Genomic DNA, 21,147 nt, shown 5'->3' on the forward strand with positions numbered 1-21,147 from the left:
TTTCAGCGACAGGTTACTATCGATGCAATGCTCCTCAGACAGGATGAAGAGGTCAATACTCCCCAATGCCATTAGGCTTTACAATTCAACCACCAGGACTTAAGAACTTTTTAAAAGCTATTATTAATGCTTTTTGAGATAGTGATTTAGATGCATATCATATTTTTTTACTGAGTTAAGTATTGTATGTAATTAGTTTTGCTACAACAAGTGTATGGGACATTGGAAAAAAAGTTGAATTTCCCCATGGGGATGAATAAAGTATCTATCTATCTATCTATCTATCTTTGACCCCCTACCATCAGGCAGGAGGTACCGTAGCATTAGGACAAAAACTGTTAGAATGGGAAATAGCTTCTTCCCCACAGGCCGTAAGACTACTGAATTTCCTGCCGCCCCCCAGGTCTCATCACGTATGGAGCGCTACTGTTTACTTTTTAACTTCTGTCCTAAATGCACCTTATTATTTGTTAATTTATTTGTGGTGATATTACTTTATGTGTTACGTACGTGAGTTATATGTCCTGTGTTGTGCACCTTGGTCCGGAGGAACGTTGTCTTGTTTGGCAGTATAAATGTGTATTTGTTGTATGACAATAACCTTGAACTTGAATAATGTGACATTTCAGTTTCCAATATCAATTGTGCTTCTGGTATTGGTGAAGCTAGAAATGGATGATAACAGAAGGAGCCTACTCAAGCCTACTTGACAATTAATTGGATTCAATCAACCTGCATCATCATCTAAACATTCTGTTTCTGTAAAACTTCATGATATTTGTCCTGAATTCTGTTAAGTCTTAAATCTTGGAGTCATGGTCACCAACAATTAGAATGAGGTGACATTTAATTGACAAACCTCCTTCGGCAGTGCTGGGAGACCTTCATCACAGCATTTTAGGCCGGAATGATCTGGCATTACAAGTGCTTGTAAAATTACCTCCAGAAAAGTGCTGTTCCACAGTCGTGCTCTTACTTTCACGTTGGTTGTGTCCAGGGTTTGCAGGGGACACTGGAAGACAACACAGTTAGCTGTCCCCTGATCACAGTCCTGTGGGTAGATGTTAAAAACAATTAGAAACAAAACCTAACTCCTGATAAAGGGTTTCAGTCCGAAATGTCATCACTACCTCCTCCCACAGATGCTGTCTGGCCTGCTGAGTTCTGACAGCATTTTGTGTTTTTATTAGAAACAAAACCTACTTTTCACATTGATGCTCTGCAACAGGCATTGCAGTTTCATTAAATATTGTGTGCAGGTTTGAGCTGGTGGGCGTTAATTTAATCTATTGGGAAATGACTATTCTGCAAGCTTGTCTGACACATGAGAAATGGAAATTTTGACTTTTGGGCTGTAATAGTTCAGTAAACTTCCTATATTCCTTGAAGTAAAATAAAAATCAGACTCAGAACAGTTGCAATTTAAAACCTACTACTGACAGGTCTGTGAAAACAGTGGGTATGGTCATTTGTTACCTGATTTGTAAAGTGACCTATTGTGGCAAATGGCTCACATTCTATGCCTCTTGTCCTTCATACTTAATCTCTTAATTTCTTGATCTTTCATTCCCTGTTCACTTTGGAAGTGGAGATGACTCAAGAGCTCAGGGTGGCTCCAATCTTAGCCAATCAAGAGCCAAAGTTGTCATAATTGGCATGGCTGCATGACATGTGACCAGGAATGTGTTGGTTAGGTATTGGTGTGGATCGGTCACTAAACTCAATAGAAACTCACATGATTATGGATAAATCAGACCCGTGTTGGAACAAGGCAATGAACTGAGGTTATTTCTGGAGATACTTCACTCATCTGTGTCTTTTAGTTATCTTCTATCTACATTCGTTAAGTCTGTTTAACAGTTTGGTCAGTTACCAGGGTCAGACTCTTCTTTGTTCCTGTCTGGTGAGCCACCATTTGTCGCTGGTCTCCACCGTCTCCTTGCAGCCGTTCTGCACGAGGTTTTGCTTGGCTTCTGTTGCTAAATGTCTACAAAGAGGAAAGAAAGATTACATGATATTGTGTCAAACCCACTTCTAAATTTCTGTTAATAAGCTTCATTCCAACATCCACTGAGAAAGATGTTAATGCATGTGTACAGTCGGGTAACAGAACTATGTACCTGAGGTAAGGTGACTTGGCTGGCACACTGAAGCATAGAACCCATTGCAGAACAGTAAAGAGATCACTCAACCCATTGGCTTCATGTCAGCTTTCTGTAGTCCAATCCTGTCAGTCCAATTCCCTTGCCCTTTCCCTGTGCCACTGATAATTAGCGTCTATCTAATTCCTCTTTGCAATCCCTGATAAAACAGTTTCTAACTCTTGTTTTAGATTTCAAGCAGCTGCAGATTTTTGTTTCTTACAGTTCCAGCAATGCTCTACCTCATCAACTGGTTACTCTTCTCCATAGATGCTGCCTGGCCTGCTGAGTTTATCCAGCATTTTGTGTGTGTTGTGAGAATAACAAAACCTTGACCATAGCACCAACAGTACCTGTGTCATTCATTCTCTCTTGTTCTCCACCCTGTCACAGACATTCCATAAGACTATAAGATGTGTGGGAGCAGAATTAGGCCATTCAGTCCATCTAGTCTGCATCTCCATTCCATCATGGCTGACTTATTTTCCCTCTCAACACCATTCTCTTGCTTTCTCCCCATAACCTTTGATGCCCTTACTAATTAAGAACCTATCAACCTCCGCTTTAAATATACCTAATGACTTGGACTCCACAGCCATCTAGGGCAATGAATTCCACAGATTCATCACCCTCTGGCTAAAGAAATTCCACCTCATCTCTGTTCTAAAGGGACATACTTCTATTCTGAGGCTGTTCTTTCTGGTCCTAGACTCCCCCACTATAGGAAACATTCTCTCCACATCCACTCTATCTTATTCTTTCAATTTTCGATGGGTTTCAATGAGATAGCCCCTCATTCTTCTAAACTTCAGTGAATATAAGCCCAGGGTCATCAAACACTCCTCATATGGTAACCCTTTCAATTCCCAGCATCATTCTCGTAATTCTCCTCTGGACCCTCTCTAATGCCAGCACATCCTTCCTCAGATATGAGACCCAAAGCTGCTTACAGTACTCAGATGTGGTTTGACCAATGCCTTATAAAGTCTCAGCATCACATCTTTGCTTTATACCCCTGGGTGTCTCTGTTCAGCCACATTCCTTTGTGCCCTACCATTTATTGTACATGTCCTATTCCATCTGATTTAGTGTATCACCTCACATTTGTCAGAATTAAATCCCATCTGCCATCTCTCTGCCCAACTTTCCATCGGATCTGTATCCTGCTGTAGGCTTAGACAATCTTCCTCGCTCTGCACTAAACCACCTACTTTTGTGTCATTTGCAAACCTACTGAATCTTCTTACATTCATGTTCATGTATACCACAAATGGCAAAGGCCCCAGCACCACCAGTCACACTTAATCAGAGAAACATCTTTCTACTACAACCCTCTGCCTCCTGTCACCAAGCCAATTTTGGATCCCATTAGCCACTTTTCCATGAATCGCATATGCCTTAACCTTCTGGACAAGCCTATCGTGCATGTCGAGGCAACATTTTACTGTCCTACCTTCATCAGTTTCCTTTGCTTTTCCTCAAATTCGTGAGATAGGACTTGCCCCACACAAAGCCATACTTACTGACCTTAATCAGTCCTTGCCTTTGAAAATGTACATAAATTCTGTCCCTTAGAATTTTCTCAAATTATTTACCTACTACTAATGTAAGGCTTGCCAGCCTGGCTTATTTCTGCTATCCTTAGAAATGGAACAACATTAGCTATCCTCTAGTCTTCTGGTACTATGCCTGTAGCTAATGAAGATACAGAATCTCCATCAGCACCCCAGCACTCTCTACCTTATTTCTCCTATGTACCTGGGATAGATCTCCTCATGCCCTTTTGTCTTCCACCTCCACCTTCTTAATAAGACATACTCCAGACCATCAACGTATCCCTTCCTGAACTCAAAATCCTCCACGTCCTTCTCCTTGATTAATACAGATGGTATTCATTTTAGACCTCACCCACATCTCCTGGCTCTAAATATAGATGATCCCATTTGTTGCTACAGGGACCCACACTTATTTGCTACCCTCTTCCTCCTAATACATTTATAGAATGACTTAGGACTTATTGATCATGCCTACCAAGAATCTTTCATGGTCTCATTTTGCCCTCCTAATTTCTTTCTTGAGTTCTCTTCTATGCCCTCTATATTCTTTATGGGACTCACTTGTTAGCTACAACTCTAATATGCTTCCCTTTTTTCCTAATCAAACCTTAAATAACATTTTCATTCAAGATTCCTTCATCTTGGCTCATTGCTTTTTACCACTACTGGAACATGCAGTCCCTGAACACTTGCTAACCCTTTTAAAAGACTCCACCTGTCAGATATTGTTTTACCCATAAGCATCTGCTCTCTTTCTACTTTCTACCAGGTCTTCAAAATCAGCTTTCCCTCAAATAAGAATCTTAACTTTGATGACTTTCCTAATCCTTGTTTATATTGCAACACACACAAAATGCTGGAGGAACTCAGCTGGTCAGCACAGAATCTATGGAGAGGAATAAACAGTTGACGTTTTGGGCCGAGACTCTACATGAGTCCTGATGATTCCTCTCCAAAGGTGCTTCCTGACCTGCTGAGTTGCTGCAGCATTCTGTGTGTTTCTCTGTGGATTTCCAGCATCTGTAGAACATCTTGTGTTCCGTTTTTATATACCTTGAAGCTCACATTGGTCACTGACCCCAATGTGGTCCCCAACTGACTTTTCCACTACATGTCCGGTTTCATTTCCTAAATTAAGACAGGACTAGTGACATAAAGTTTCAAAAAAAACTGTCTTACATGCACTTAATAAATTTCACATCCTTACACTATGGTAGTCGTAGCCAATGTTGGGAAAGCTACAATCCCCATTAATATAGCCCTCCTGCTTTTATAGCTTTCTTACCTTCGACTTAATCATTGTACCAATAATACATCTCTTAGCAATGCATTTTTGGTACAGAAAATGCAACTGATTAGAAAGATGTTAACTTGGTCTAACAGTGTAAAGTGAGCAAGCTGCTTGGTCATTTTACCTTCTCACCATCTCGATGTCTGCTGATGCATAAAGGGAGACAGGCATTTCGTCAGAGAAGCTTACCAGGTCAAGAGGGTTGATGGCATTGAATGGAGAGCACTGCGTATTCTCATTGCCGTTAAATTCTATCTTCATTGGGTACAGCAACCACTTGCCATTGCTGATCTCGTGAGGCCATCGGATACTCAGGAAAGCAGAGCTCAAAGCTTTCAAAGGTTTTCCCGTGTTCAGCACCTGATGATTGAGAAGGTGGACAATTATCTTTGGCTTTTGCCATGCACAGGGGAGGGTCTCCTACCCATGTTCAAACACAGCTGACAATAGGCCAAGTAAACCCTTTCCACCCCCCTTCCTGGCAACTATTCAAAAGGAGATTCAACTGTTCCTCCTGTCTGCTTCTTGTTGGAAAGTTGTCACGTGTGGTTAATGAACTGTATACAGGAGTAATAGAGCTGACTGGGAGAGCTGAAAGTTGTTCGGTAAAATTATGATTTAGAAGTCACTTTTACTGCAGGTTTTCATCTTTCTGATAGTTTTGCAGAAACACGTGAGGTCAGAAAGGTCCTGTGATATTGGGGTAACACTATTCGCAGAAAGATGGCGCCGATAAGGGGCGACTTGCTGCGTGCAACTCTGATGGGAATCATCAGATATTCTCATTCAGAACTATAGAGCTGAAATCCACAGTCACAGCCATGTTTACTTCAGTAAGCTGAATCATTTTAAGATGTATTTAAAAAAACTCTATCGATTATTGAAATCAACAGATCCTGGACTGCAGACTCAGGTTGTGAGTGCAGTTTCTCTTTAAGAAAGGGGAAGTGCGGAAAGCGTGCTGGGTTGCAAGTAAGATTGAAACACAGAGACTGTGACCCCCACCCCCACTATTCTGTTGGTGAATGTACAGTTTCTGGGAAATAAAATTGAAGTCCTTAGAGCAAGATTGCTGTACCAGAGGGACATCAGGGACTGCTGTGTACTTTGCTTCACAGAAGATGGAAATCCTCAGCCATTTTGGACGCAGCGCTGCAGCTTGATGGCTTCACTATTCACCATAAAGACAGAACAGCTAAGTCTTTTAAAGGCAGAAGAGGTGTAGTATGTTTAACTCTTTGTAATGAACAGATGTGGTGGCTCTGTCTCAATCCTGCTCACTGGACCTGGAACATCGAGTGGTCAAATATCATCCTTTTTATCCGCTGAAGAAGTTTTCCACCATTATTCTGGTAGGTGTGCATATTCCACCTCAGGCCAACATCTGGCAGTCACTGGAAGTGCTAATCTCCATAATCAGCAGTCATGAAACCGCACACCCTGATGCCTTCCCTATCATTGTGGGAGATTTCAACCAGGCCAGCTTGAAAAAGTCTCTGAACAACTACCACCAACATATCCAGGAACCAGAGGAGCCAACACACTTGACCACTGTTATATCATCATCAGGAATGTTTACCGTGCTATCCACACCCTCAGTTTGGAAAGTCCGATCACCTGGCGGTACTTCTACTCTCAGTGTAGAGGCAGAGACTAGAGACCACAACACCAGCAGTGAGGACTAAGAAGGTCTGGTCAAGGTAGGCGGAGGAGCGCTCACAGGACTGCTTTGAGTCAGTGGACTGGACTGTATTCAGGGATTCATCTTTGAGTCTGAACAAATATGCCGCAGTTGTCACTGAATTCATCAAGACCTGTGTGGATGAGTGTGTCTTTGAGAACATACTGGATATACCCAGATCAAAAGCCATGTATGAACCAGGAGATTTGTAGTTTGCTGAGAGCTAGATCTGTGGCATTCGAGATTGATGATCCAGAACTATACAAGAAGTCCAGGTACGACCTATCTTAAGAGCGAGGAAACAATTCTGTTAAGTGTTAGAAACAGAATCAGATGCACGTCAGCTCTGGTAGGGTTTGCAGGCCATTACTTCCTACAAAGTGAAGTCTAACATCATGAATGGCTGTGATGGATGGCTTCACTTCCACATGAGCTCAGCACCTTTTATGCAATTAGCCTTTTATCACAATAGGTCTACAGCAGATGCAATCTCACTGGCTCTCCACTCAGCCTTGGATCACCTGGATAACAGTTCTATGTCAGGCTTCTGTTATTGACTACAGCTCAGTGTTGAACACAATCGTACTGTGACGAGAGACCTTGACGTGGATGGTTTGGACCCAAGTGCTGGAGTATCTGAGTCTGGAATCGAGACACAGTATCAAGCTGGAACGAGAACTGAGCGAAAACAAAACGCTAGACGATTTCTCCAGTTAGGCTTACAATTGAGTGCCGAACCTCAGTTCAGGTGCTCCTTTAACACTCAATTCTTGGCGCCCAAAGCATGTTTGCCAATTAGTGGGACCGTCCTGAACCCTGAAAGGGGCTGCACCAGCTATCCATACTCCAGAGAGTTAGAGCGCCTGAATCCCAGAAGCTCGCTCGGTTGGGAGTATCTTGTAACAGAATCCCCTCCCCTATGGCTGACTTCTGACAGCCCTGGCAGCCCGGAAAGGCAGTGACGATAAATGTGGATGAGAGCCGGATCCAAGATGGCTCTTTCAGACACCAAACACCTCTCTTCGGGTCCGAGTCCTTTCCAGTCCACGAGGTATTGCCAACCACCCTGAACAGTACGTGAGTCCAAAAGTCTTTTCACCACGAAGACCCGTTCCCCATCGATAAACCGGGAGGCAGAGCTGATAGTGGTGAGGCTGAAGGCTGGTGCAGACAAGTTTTTATTTAGTGATGTGGAAGGTGAGATTGATATTTAGGGTCCTGGGGACATCCTGTGTGCTGAATGCTGTAAGGTGTTGTGGGAAACCTCTGTCCGCTCTGTCTGGCCGTTAAACTGTGGGTGAAACCTAGAGGAAAGGCTTGCTGTTGCCCCTATCAGCTTACAGAACAACCTCCAGAAATGCAACGTGAATTTTGGACCATAATCCGAGATAATGTCCACCGGGAAACCATGGATTCAGAAGACATGGTCTAGGACAATTTCAACTGTCTCCACCACAGGTGGCGATTTGTTCAAGGCAATGAATCTGCAGGCCTTTGAAAATCAATTGACAGTTACCATCATGGTCCTCCCCCTGGAAGGTGGAGGACCCGTGACAAAGTCCATGGAGATGCATGCCCCTGGTCTGCCCGGAAGGGAATGGAGGAGCCCTTGAGGTTGTGTACTGGGCTCCTTGTTCCAGCCACACATCTCACATGCCTGCATGTGTTGTCGAACCCCTTTCACCATTCCGGGCCACCAATACCTTCTCTTGAGGAACTCAGGGGTCGTGGCAATCCCTGAGTGACAGGTCATTCTTGGTGAATTCGGAGAAGGAAGTTGGAGGATCAGAACGGGAGAGCGGCGGGAGTCATTTTGATTTTTTCTTTTTCTCATCGGAGTTAAGCGAGGCGGGACTGCGCAGGCGTGTGACGTTGGGCAGTGAAGCGGGGAAGATTTAAAAAGGACACAGCCGTATACAGCATTGTTTGCGGGCAGCAGAGTGAGCCGGGAGCAGAGTGAAGGCTTAAGGGCTTTGGCTCAATGGGCTTAGGTGGAAACGGGCAAGGCAAGGTAGGTTTAGGTTTCAGTTTTTCCTGTTATTTGAGGAAAAGGGGAAGTATGAGTGTGAGGGCAGCTTGTTGTTCTTGGTGTCGGGTGTGGGAGGTCCTGGAGTCTCCTAGCCTCCCAGAAGTCCACATCTGCGCCAGGTGCTCCGAGCTGCAGCTCCTAAGGGACCGTATTAGGGAACTGGAGCTGCAGCTCGATGACCTTGGTCTGGTCAGGGAGAGTGAGGAGGTGATAGAGAGGAGTTACAGGCAGGTGGTCACACCGAGGCCACGGGAGGCAGACAAGTGGGTCACGGTTAGGAGGGGGAAGGGGAAGAGTCAGGTAATAGAGAGTACCCCAGTGGCTGTACCCCTTGACAATAAGTACTCCTGTTTGAGTACTGTTGGGGGGCGACAGCCTACCTGCAGGAAGCAACAGTGGCTGTGCCTCTGGCACAGAGTCCGGCCCTGTGGCTCAGAAGGGAAGGGAAGGGAAGAGGAAGGCAGCAGTGATAGGGGACTCGATAGTTAGGGGGTCAAATAGGCGATTCTGTGGACGCGATCAGGAGACTCGGATGGTAGTTTGCCTCCCTGGTGCCAGTTTCTGATCACGTCCACAATATTCTGAAGTGGAAGGATGAGGAGCCAGAGTTCGTGGTACATATAGGTACCAATGACATAGGTAGGAAAAGGGAAGAGGTCCTGAAAGGAGAATATAGGGAGTTAGGAAGGCAGTTGAGAAGAAAGACCGCAAAGGTAGTAATCTCAGGGTTACTGCCTGTGCCACGCGACAGTGAGAGCAGGAATGGAATGAGGTGGAGGATAAATGCTTGGCTGAGGGATTGGAACAGGGGGCAGGGATTCAAGTTTCTGGATCATTGGGACCTCTTTTGGGGCAGGTGTGACCTGTACAAAAAAGACGGGTTACACTTGAATCCCAGGGGGACCAATATCCTGGCGGGGAGATTTGCTAAGACTACTGGGGAGACTTTAAACTAAAATGGTTGGGGGGTGGGAATCAATTTGAAGAGACTAAGGAAGAGGAGGTTAGTTCACAAATAGTTCCCTGAAGGTGGAATCTCATGTAGATAGGGTGGTGAAAAAAGTTTTCGGTATGCTGGCCTTTATAAATCAGAGCATTGAGTTTAGGAGTTGGGATGTGATGTTAAAATTGTACAAGGCATCGGTAAGGCCGAATTTGGAGTATTGTGTACAGTTCTGGTCACCGAATTATAGGAAAGATGTCAACAAAATAGAAAAAGTACAGAGAAGATTTACTAGAATGTTACCTGGGTTTCAGCACCTAAGTTACAGAGAAAGGTTGAACAAGTTAGGTCTTTGAGATTGAGGCCGGGCTTGGGCTAGCCCTCTTCGGCCTCGGAATGTAATCCCTCTTACGCTCTGCCAGCTGACTGTCAAGGCGGATGCACTGGTCGATGAGGACCTCCAAGTCCCCTGTTGATTCTCCCAAGGAAGGGCATCCTTTAGTTCAACCCAGAGTCCGTGGCTAAGGCTTCCCTGTTCCAACCACTCTCCTGTGCCAAAGTTTGGGACTGAATAGCGTAGTCGGCTGCTGACCAACTTCCCTGACACAGCTTCATCAGACATCTGAGGCTCTGTTTGCAGCGGTGGGATGATAAAATATCTTTCTCACGGTGGCCATGAATTCCTCTGAATTCGCACAAATCTCCGATCTTCGTTCCCAATGTGTGATGGTCCAGGCGAGGGCTCTCCCTGTCAGGAGAGAGATCATAAAGGCCATTTTTCTGCACTCCAAAAGGAACCAGGATGTCTGGAGTTTGAACACCAGTGAGCACTGAGTTGGGAAGCCACAGCAAGAAATCAGGTCTCTGTCAAACCTCTCTGGGGTCAGAAGATGTACTAGCTCCACAGAGTGGCTGACAGACTCAATTGAGCAACTCTGGCCTCCTCCTTGTGATAGCTGGTATACGGTGACCTGGCAATCGTTTATCTCCAGGTTCTGTCTGGAAATCCTCTCACTGACAGCGACCGAGAGACCCTGATACCCTGCTGGGTCCATGTTGGCTCAATCATACTGTGACGAGACCTTGACAAGGGTGGTTTGGACCCAAGTGCTGGAGTATCCGAGGCTGGCATCAAGACACAATATCAAGTTGGAATGAGAAATTGCTAAAAGATGTCTCTAGTTGGGCTTATGATTGAGCACCAAATGACAGTTCAGCTGTTCCTTGAATACTCAATTCTTGGCTTCCAAAACATGATTGCCTATTGGCAGGACTGTCCTGAACCCTTAAAGGGACTGCGGCAGCTACCCTACTCTGGAGAGCTAGAAAGTCTAAATCCCAGAGCTAATGCAGCTGGGAGCATCTCGTAACACACACCCTCAGTTCTAATCAAAAGGCTCCAAAACCTGGGCCTCTGTACCTCCCTCTGCAACTGGATCCTTGACTTCCTCATCAGGAGACCACTGTCTGTGTCGATCAAAAATACCATCTCCTCCTCGCTGACAATCAACACTGGCGCACCTCAAGGATGTGTGCTTACCCCTCTGCTCTGCTCTCTCTATACCACGACTGTGTGGATAGGCATAGCTCAAGTACCATTGATAAATTTGCCTACAACACAACTATTATTGGCAGAGTTTCAGATGTTGATAAGGAGGCAAACAAGAGTGAGATAGATCAGCTGGTTGAGTGATGTTGCAGCAAAAATCTTGCACTCAATGTCAGTACAACCAAAGAACTTATCGTGGACTTCAGGAAGAGTAAGTCAAGGGAACACACACCAGTCCTCATCGAAGTGGAAAGGGTGAGCAGTTTCAAGTTCCTGGGTGTCAATATTTCTGAGCATCTATCCAGGGCCCAACATACTGATGAAATTACAAAGAAGGCACACCAGTGGCTATATTTCATTAGGAGTTTTAGGAGAATTGGTACAGTATGCCACCAAAGATATTCAAAAATTTCTATAGACGTACCATGGAGAGCATCACTGCCTACCCTTAAATGGAAAATCCTACGAAAAATTGTGAACACAGCCCAGTCCATCACAGTTAAAGCCCTCCCTACCACTAAGCACATCTACATGGAGCATTGTCATAGGAAAGAAGTCCTTCTTCAAGGACTCCCACCACCAGGTCATGCTCTCTTCTCACTGCTGCCATCAGGAAGAAGCCTCAAGGCTCAGACCACCAGGTTCAGGAACAGTTATTACCCCTCAGCCATCAGTCTCTTGAACCCAAGGGATTAACTTCACTTGCCGCATCACCGAACTGATTCCATAGCCCATGGACTCACTTTCAAGAACTCCTCATTTCATATTCTAGATATTTATTGCTTATTTATTTATTATCATCATTTTTTTCTTTCCTTTTGTACTTGCACAGTTGTCTTTTACATATTGCTACCAAGATACAGTGAGAACTTTATTTCGCATGCTATCCATACAGATCATGTCATTACAACAATGCTTTGAGGTAGCACAAGGGAAAACAATAACAGAATGCAGAATAAAGTGTTAAAATTACAGAGGAAGTGCAGTGCAGACAAGCAATAAGGTACAAGGGTATAACAAGGTAGACTAAGTTTGAACCATTAAGCAAAAAGTATCATCCAAGATAACTTGCAAATGCAATTCTAATGTAGAGCAAAAGGAGATAAATTCATAAATTACACATTCCCAAAGGGTAATTTCATTCAAAATAACTATGTGTGGACACACAACTATATGTAGGCCATGCTCTTTGAGGACAAAACATTGCTGTTTTAGTGAATTCAGCAGAAACCAACTTTCCATCCACTCCCTTGTTTTGGAAAACCAAAACTGTAAACCATATTCTGCATTCAAGAGTCCAAATTATTTCCCCTTCCCTCCTTATACATTGGATTCCAGTGAAACAAATCCATCCTTATTCCAGGTCAAACCCCTTCCCTCTTCAATGAATTCCAGTGCACCAAAACCCTGGAATTAAAAAGCCACTCTCAGTAATGAAACTACCAGATTGTCCAAAAAACTTAGTGACTGCCAAATTTATCTGGAGTAGCATACATATACCTCCAATGTGATTGGAAGAAATCCCTCTCCAGAAACAATGTGGGAAAAATGATGAATGTCTGCAAGCCACAACTAAAATTGAGAACAGTTAAGTGTTATATACTTGCCACTAATTCATAATCAACCATGCTCCCTACTTCATCTTCTTCTTTTATTGCACTCTCTCCCACAATTTCACCTCCAAAAGAGACATAATTAGGTGTAACAGATCTGTGAAAGGTAGAAAGAGCCAGCATTAAAGAAAATCTACTGAATACTCTGCTGTACATTCCCAATGAATAACGCCACTGTAATAGTGACCAAATCGTTAAAGAGGGTCAACATCAGGAGACAATGGAACAGACTGGCAATTAATACAAATGCGCCAAATTATAACAAACATGAGACTATCTGCAGATGCTGGAAATCCAAAGCAACACATATAAAGTACTGAAGGAACTCAGCAGGTCAGGCAGCATCTATGAAAAGAGTAAACAGTCGACGTTTCAGGCCAAGACCCTTTGTCAGGACTGAAAGGAAGGGGAGAAGTTATAATCTTCTGAGGCAATTGATTCAACTCCTTGATGATCGAAAGGTCCTAGACACCTGTAAGATAACAGTTAGTGCTGGGTGCAAGGAGAGGAATGGCTTGTAATTTAGGAAACCTGACTACAGTCATTGGTATCTCACAGGGAGGCATTGTAACTCCACATGGACCTACACTGGCTGCCCAGATCTTACTGCATCCCATTTTAAAGCCTCTTTAAAAATCCCTGAGAGGGCTTGAATCTCCTGCTGCAGCCGGCCCTCCCTACCTCTCCCTTTCGTTCACAGTAGCGTCTCAATGAACCCCACCCCCAAACTTGACCTCAGTCACCCACTTATGCTGCTACATCCCCCCCACCCCACTGTCGTTCTCCGTCACCTGCCTTTCCACCTCTATTATCAGGCACTAATTGAAGCCTGCCCCACAGCCATAGCACACTTCACTCCTTGCAAACTGTTTTGAGGAGATGGTGTCTTTTAAAAGCACAAGTGACAGCAACTCTTTATGTTTGGATAATATTCATAGTCACCACCTTCTGTTGGCTTCCTTTTAAAAGATGAATTTTACTCTTTGGTGACCTTTGGAGGTGATGCCTTTCCAATGAGACATTAAATCCACTCTCTCATGTAGGTCTTAAGTCCTGGGATGCAGACTGGCAGGGCCTGCCCCAGTGCCCTGTTAATTCCTCAGCTAATATCACTGACATAAAGTCATGTGTTTATTCATTCTCCTGAGGCTTTTGGGATCCTGCGAGAAAGAAAGACTTACATCTCTTTGGTGCCTTTCACAGTCTCACAGCTTCCCAAGTTTTTGACCATTACCATCAGGAAGGAGGTACAGAAGCCTGAAGGCACACACTCAGCGATTCAGGAACCGTTTCTTCCCCTCTGCCATCTGATTCCTAAATGGACACTGAACCCGTGAACACTACCTCACTTTTTTTGATTTGTTATTTACATGCCTAATGTAACTCAGTTTTTTCTCTATATTTATTTACCATGTATTTCATTGTACTACTGCCGTAAAGTTAGCAAATTTCATGACATATGCCAGTGACATTAGATCGAATTGTGATTCTGATTCTGATTCTGAAGATCTCATTAACAACAATAATGACCTGTTAACATTGACCACACTTTGCTTGCCTGTATAGTTCTCATACATTGGGAGCATGTCAGAGGGTCTCTGGAACGAGACTGCTCAAAGTTATTTTATGCAAAACGTCCAAAGCAGACATCCTATGGCACCTCTTATACCTTCTCTCTTCTTCAGGTTTACATCCAAGTCAGCAACTAACCTGTTGTATGACCCTCTGAACTTTGACACTGGTCTGTTAAACAACAGCCACCAATGGAACAGTGTTGTTGAGAAAGAAGCACCTACCCAGAGAGGGAAAGTGGTAGAACGATCATCACGTGGGCAGTGGCTGTGATAGGGTTCAAATTGCTTTGTTCACTTATGCTGTGAAGAGAAGCAAAGAAGAATTTCAGAGGCATCTTCATAATAAACTTGATAATTTATTATTAAATCAAAACAATCCGTTCTAATTTTTGCCAGAATTAGAAATAAGCAAAAGCATGCTGTAATAGTTATCGCTTGCACCAGGTGGCGCCCTTGTACCAGGAGGAAAGGGGCATCACGGCAACACTCCCCTCTGCTGAGAGACTTAGTACAACTGCGACTGACAGGCAACAGGCTCCTTCAACAGGAAGGGACCAAGATGGCCATGCCCCATTCTGACACAGAGTGACATCACCAATATAGTTTGCCAAAGGGCATTGGGGGTGGCAGGGGTGGTGGTGGGGGGGTGAGGATAAGATCTGTATTCCTTGATCTTGGCTGCTATGGAGAAATGCTGAGCAACAGGAAGTGCACATCGTACAAACATATGTGTCAGAAGCAGGTCTACCCACTTGACCTTTGAGGCCTGCTTCACTATTCAATAAGACCATGGCTAATCTGACTCCATCCGCAACTTCACATTCTTGTTCATCCTCCGGATTGCATTACCCTACAACCATCAGGCCCCTGAACCGGCGCCGATAACTTTCCTCACCGCATCTCCAAACTGCTTCTTCGCTCTCAAGGAATCTTTTACAACTCATGTTCTCAGTATTATTTTTTATTTGCAGTTTGCCTTCTTTTGCACACTGGTTGTTTGTCAGTCTTTGTCAAGTTATATATAGTTTCTCATTATAGTCCATAGTACTGTATTTATTTCTCCTGTAAATGCTGGCAAGAAAATGAATCTGGTAACGTACACAGTATATGTACTTTAATAATAAATATTCTTTGAAATTGACCCCTGACTTATAAACATTCCATTGCCCTGGATGAAACAAGTTCTAAAGACCCATGACATTTTGAGAGAAGAAGTCTTGCCTCATCTCAGTTTTAACCGGTTTATGCAACATTTTGAAGCAGCAGCCCCTAGATATAGATTCTCCCACACCTACCCTCAGGGTCGTATACATCCAGCCTTTCCTCATGAGAAATCTGCCCATTCTGTATTATTTCAGTAAAAAACACAAACTCCTGAGGGAACTCAGCAGGCCAGGCAGCATCTGAGGGAACAGAGGAATGGTAACGTTTTGGGATGTGGCCCTGCATCAAGACTGAGAGTGAGAAGAGGTCAGAAGACATGGTGAGTTAGGGGCTGGCTTCCTCTAGGTGGAGCCAGGTGAGGAGGGGAATGATAGGCAGGTGGCGCCCGGTGGAGGGAGAGATTGAGGCTAGAAGGTGATGTGGAACCACATGGGGCTGCAAATACTGGAATCCAAGAAGTAAGGAAGGTGACAAGTGGAAGGCAGAGAAGGGGGAATGTTGAGCAGATAGAACCAGTTGAGGGAATAGACAGGAGAACCAGGAAGTGCAGTGTGTGGAAGTCAGACAGGTGGAACCAGATGGAGGAGAGGACTGAAACTGGGTGACAGAGGGTGGGGGAGCAGCAGCAAGATCAAGTGAGAGAAAGGAGCGCAGGGAGTGTAGGGTATGTGAATTTGGAAAATTCAATGCCCATCTTTGATGCAGAGTCTCGATCCAAAACGGTGACTATCCCTTTCCTTCCACAGATACTGCTTGTTCCACTGAGCATTTGTGCATTACTCCAGATCGCAGCATCTGCAGTCTCTTGTGTCTCCAATATTCCAGTAGACCTTCTCTAAACTGCTTCCAACACATTTACTCTACATCCTTTGTTAACTAAGGAGAGCAATACTCAACAATACTCCAGTTGAGGTCTCACCAAAGCCCTTTACAATTGAAGTACAACCTCTCTATTTGGTATTCACCCCTGAGTAATAACAATACATCTTGTTAGTTTCCCTGCTACCCACATACTATCCTTTCATGGATCTTGCACTGACACCTCTGCATCTCAGACCGCTGCAACCATCTCGCCTCTGCCTGATTACCTTGAACTTTTCGAAGTGCTCTGCTATAACGGAGCTTCTAACAGAGTCAGAAGCAAATCTATAAACCTATGTCATGCACTGCCTGAAGGAAGATGATGGCCGTTCAGCTAAGGCTGCAAAAGTAATCACATCTGCACTCAAAAGGGAAGGAAAAGAGTGCAAGTACACAGCCGCTTGGTTAATAACTGGAAATAGGACTCACTTAAGGTTAATTCTGATTCTGCTGTAACAGGAAGGAAATAGAGAGTCTAGTAACATGGTGTCATGGTAACAACCTCTCCCTCGGTGTCAGCAAAGGAGCTGGTTATTAACTTCAGGAAGGGTGGGCGGTGCACATTCTCCTAGTTACATCAACAGTTTGAGGTTGAGCGGTTGAGAGTTTCAAATTCCCAGGAGCGAACATCACTAACAACCTGTCCTGGTCCATCCATGTTGAAAGCTCACCAGCAGCTCTACTTACTCAATGTTTTTTGGCCCAAACCAGATTTTGTAGATGCACCACAGAAAGCATCCTATCCAGGCACATGCAGCTTCGTATGACAACTACAAGAAACTGCAGAGAGGTGTGACACAGATCAGCACATCACAGAAACCAGTATCCCTCCATGGACTCTGCCGACATTCCTGCTGCCTCAGGAAAGCAGCCACCATAATCAAAGACAATTTTGCTCTACTTCAAGATCCAAAAAAACACTCACGTTGTGAGCTGAAGAATAATTGGCAGAGTGGTGGTCTCAATGGTGATCAGAGAAGTGCTTAGGATCAGGTAAAACGTAACCTGCAGATAAAGAACGTAGTATCAGTGCTTTCTGATCTATTTAACTCACACACGCACCGAGCAACTTTCCAATCAGCAACTGTCCAGAAAACCATCTTTCACACTGTCCCAAGAAACACAAAATGGGGCAAAGACAGCAAAAGGAAATAAAATGGGGGGGAAAAAACAACCGAGACTCAAGTGAAACTCCCTCTACACCAGGGGTTCCCAACCTGGGGTACACGGAACTCTCAGTTTTAGGTAAGGGTCCATGGCAAGAAATGGGTTGAGAACCCCTGGTCCACACCGTCCCATCACACACTCCCGGGGTCAGACACAGAGTGAAGCTCCATCCTCACTGTCCCATCACACACTCCCAGGGTCAAACATAGAGCAAATCTCTCTCCACATTGTCCCATCACACACTTCCGGGGTCAGACACAGAGTGAAGCTCCCTCCACACCGTCCCATCACACACTCCCAGGATCAGACACAGAGTGTAGCTCCCTCCACACCGTCCCATCACACACTCCCGGGGTCAGACATAGAGATGTACCACACCGTCCCATCACACACTCCCAGGATCAGACACAGTGAACCTCACTCCACACTGTCCCATCACACACTTCCGGGGTCAGACACAGAGTGAAGCTCCCATCACACACTCCCGGGGTCAGACACAGAGTGAAGCTCCCTCCACACCGTCCCATCACACACTCCCAGGGTCAGACACAGAGTGTAGCTCCCTCCACACCGTCCCATCACACACTCCCGGGGTCAGACACAGAGTGAAACTCCCTCCAAACCGTCCCATCACACACTCCCGGGGTCAGACACAGAGTGAAACTCCCTCCACACCGTCCCATCACACACTCCCAGGGTCAGACACAGAGTGAAGCCCCCTCCACACTGGCCCATCACACACTCCCGGGGTCAGACACAGTGAATCTCCCGCCACACCATCCCATCACACACTCCCAGGGTCAGACACAGAGTGAAGCCCCCTCCACACCGTCCCATCACATACTCCCGGAGTCAGACACAGAGTGAAGCTTCCTCCACACCGTCCCATCACACACTCCCAGGATCAGACACAGTGAATCACACTCCACACTGTCCCATCACACACTTCCGGGGTCAGACACAGAGTGAAGCTCCCATCACACACTCCCGGGGTCAGACACAGAGTGAAGCTCCCTCCACACCGTCCCATCACACACTCCCGGGGTCAGACACAGAGTGAATCGCCCTCCACACCGTCACATCACACACTCCCGGGGTCAGACACAGAGTGTAGCTCCCTCCACACTGTCCCATCACACACTCCCGGGGTCAGACACAGAGTGTAGCTCCCTCCACACCGTCCCATCACACACTCCCGGGGTCAGACACAGAGTGAATCTCCCTCCACACCATCCCATCACACACTCCCAGGGTCAGACACAGAGTGAAGCTCCCTCCCCACCGTCCCATCACACACTCCCGGGGTCAGACACAGAGTGAAGCTCCCATGACACACTCCCGGGGTCAGACACAGTGAATCTCCCTCCACACCGTCCCATCACACACTCCCAGGGTCAGACACAGAGTGAAGCCCCCTCAACACCGTCCCATCACACACTCCCGGAGTCAGACACAGAGTGAAGCTTCCTCCACACCGTCCCATCACACACTCCCAGGATCAGACACAGTGAATCACACTCCACACTGTCCCATCACACACTCCCAGGGTCAGACACAGAGTGTAGCTCCCTCCACACTGACCCATCACACACTCCCGGGGTCAGACATAGAGATGTACCACACCGTCCCATCACACACTCCCAGGATCAGACACAGTGAATCTCACTCCACACTGTCCCATCACACACTTCCGGGGTCAGACACAGAGTGAAGCTCCCATCACACACTCCCGGGGTCAGACACAGAGTGAAGTTCCCTCCACACCGTCCCATCACACACTCCCAGGGTCAGACACAGAGTGAATCTCCCTCCACACCGTCCCATCACACACTCCCGGGGTCAGACACAGAGTGAAGCTCCCTCCAGACCGTCCCATCACACACTCCCGGGGTCAGACACAGAGTGAATCTCCCTCCACACCGTCCCATCACACACTCCCAGGATCAGACACAGAGTGTAGTTCACTCCACACTGTCCCATCACACACTCCCAGGATCAGACACAGAGTGAAGCTCCCTCCACATTGTCCCATCACACACTCCCAGGGTCAGACACAGAGTGTAGCTCCCTCCACACTGTCCCATCCCACACTCCCGGGGTCAGACATAGAGATGTACCACACCGTCCCATCACACACTCCCAGGATCAGACACAGTGAATCTCACTCCACACTGTCCCATCACACACTCCTAGGGTCAGACACAGAGTGAAGCTCCCTCCACACCGTCCCATCACCCATTCCTGGGGTCAGACACAGGGTGTAGCTCCCTCCACACCGTCCCATCACACACTCCCAGGGTCAGACACAGAGTGAAGCTCCCATCACACACTCCCGGCGTCAGACACAGAGTGAAGCTCCCATCACACAATCCCAGGGTCAGACACAGAGTGAAGCTCCCATCACACACTCCCGGGGTCAGACACAGAGTGAAGCTCCCATCACACACTCCCAGGGTCAGACACAGAGTGAAGCTCCCTCCACACCGTCCCATCACACACTCCCGGGGTCAGACACAGAGTGTAGCTCCCTCCACACTGTCCCATCACACACTTCCGGGGTCAGACACAGAGTGAAGCTCTCACCACACCGTCCCATCACCCATTCCTGGGGTCAGACACAGGGTGTAGCTCCCTCCACACCGTCCCATCACACACTCCCGGGGTCAGACACAGAGTGTAGCTCCCTCCACACTGTCCCATCACACACTTCCGGGGTCAGACACAGAGTGAAGCTCTCACCACACCGTCCCATCACACACTCCCAGGATCAGACACAGTGAATCTCACTCCACACTGTCCCATCACACACTCCTAGGGTCAGACACAGAGTGAAGCTCCCTCCACACCGTCCCATCACCCATTCCTGGGGTCAGACACAGGGTGTAGCTCCCTCCACACCGTCCCATCACACACTCCCAGGGTCAGACACAGAGTGAAGCTCCCATCACACACTCCCGGCGTCAGACACAGAGTGAAGCTCCCATCACACAATCCCAGGGTCAGACACAGAGTGAAGCTCCCATCACACACTCCCGGGGTCAGACACAGAGTGAAGCTCCCATCACACACTCCCAGGGTCAGACACAGAGTGAAGCTCCCTCCACACCGTCCCATCACACACTCCCGGGGTCAGACACAGAGTGTAGCTCCCTCCACACCGTCCCATCACACACTCCCGGGGTCAGACACAGAGTGAAGCTCCCTCCACACTGTCCCATCACACACTTCCGGGGTCAGACACAGAGTGAAGCTCTCACCACACCGTCCCATCACCCATTCCTGGGGTCAGACACAGGGTGTAGCTCCCTCCACACCGTCCCATCACACACTCCCGGGGTCAGACACAGAGTGTAGCTCCCTCCACACTGTCCCATCACACACTTCCGGGGTCAGACACAGAGTGAAGCTCTCACCACACCGTCCCATCACACACTCCCGGGGTCAGACACAGAGTGAAACTCCCTCCACACCGTCCCATTACACACTCCCAGGGTCAGACACAGAGTGAATCTCCCTCCACACCGTCCCATCACACACTCCCGGGGTCAGACACAGAGTGAAGCTCCCTCCACACCGTC

At 46.6% G+C, this 21,147-nt stretch overlaps 1 protein-coding gene across 4 annotated transcripts in view; it reads right to left on the bottom strand.

Moving 5' to 3' along the window:
* The window catches only part of LOC140741179 (integrin alpha-7-like), a 193,580-nt gene that overhangs the window by 17,273 nt on the left and 155,160 nt on the right, over positions 1–21,147 (bottom strand). For all 4 annotated transcript variants that reach the window (XM_073071050.1, XM_073071049.1, XM_073071052.1 and 1 more), the window contains exons 17-22: positions 17,328–17,407; positions 14,600–14,677; positions 12,798–12,900; positions 5,178–5,348; positions 1,874–1,987; positions 941–1,051 (exon numbers count right to left, since the gene is read on the bottom strand). In XM_073071050.1, the coding sequence (XP_072927151.1) occupies positions 941–1,051; positions 1,874–1,987; positions 5,178–5,348; positions 12,798–12,900; positions 14,600–14,677; positions 17,328–17,407 (657 nt within the window). The remainder of the gene's footprint in view (positions 1–940; positions 1,052–1,873; positions 1,988–5,177; positions 5,349–12,797; positions 12,901–14,599; positions 14,678–17,327; positions 17,408–21,147) is intronic.

Source organism: Hemitrygon akajei, chromosome 18 (assembly GCF_048418815.1).
Source record: "Hemitrygon akajei chromosome 18, sHemAka1.3, whole genome shotgun sequence".
NCBI lineage: Eukaryota > Metazoa > Chordata > Chondrichthyes > Myliobatiformes > Dasyatidae > Hemitrygon > Hemitrygon akajei.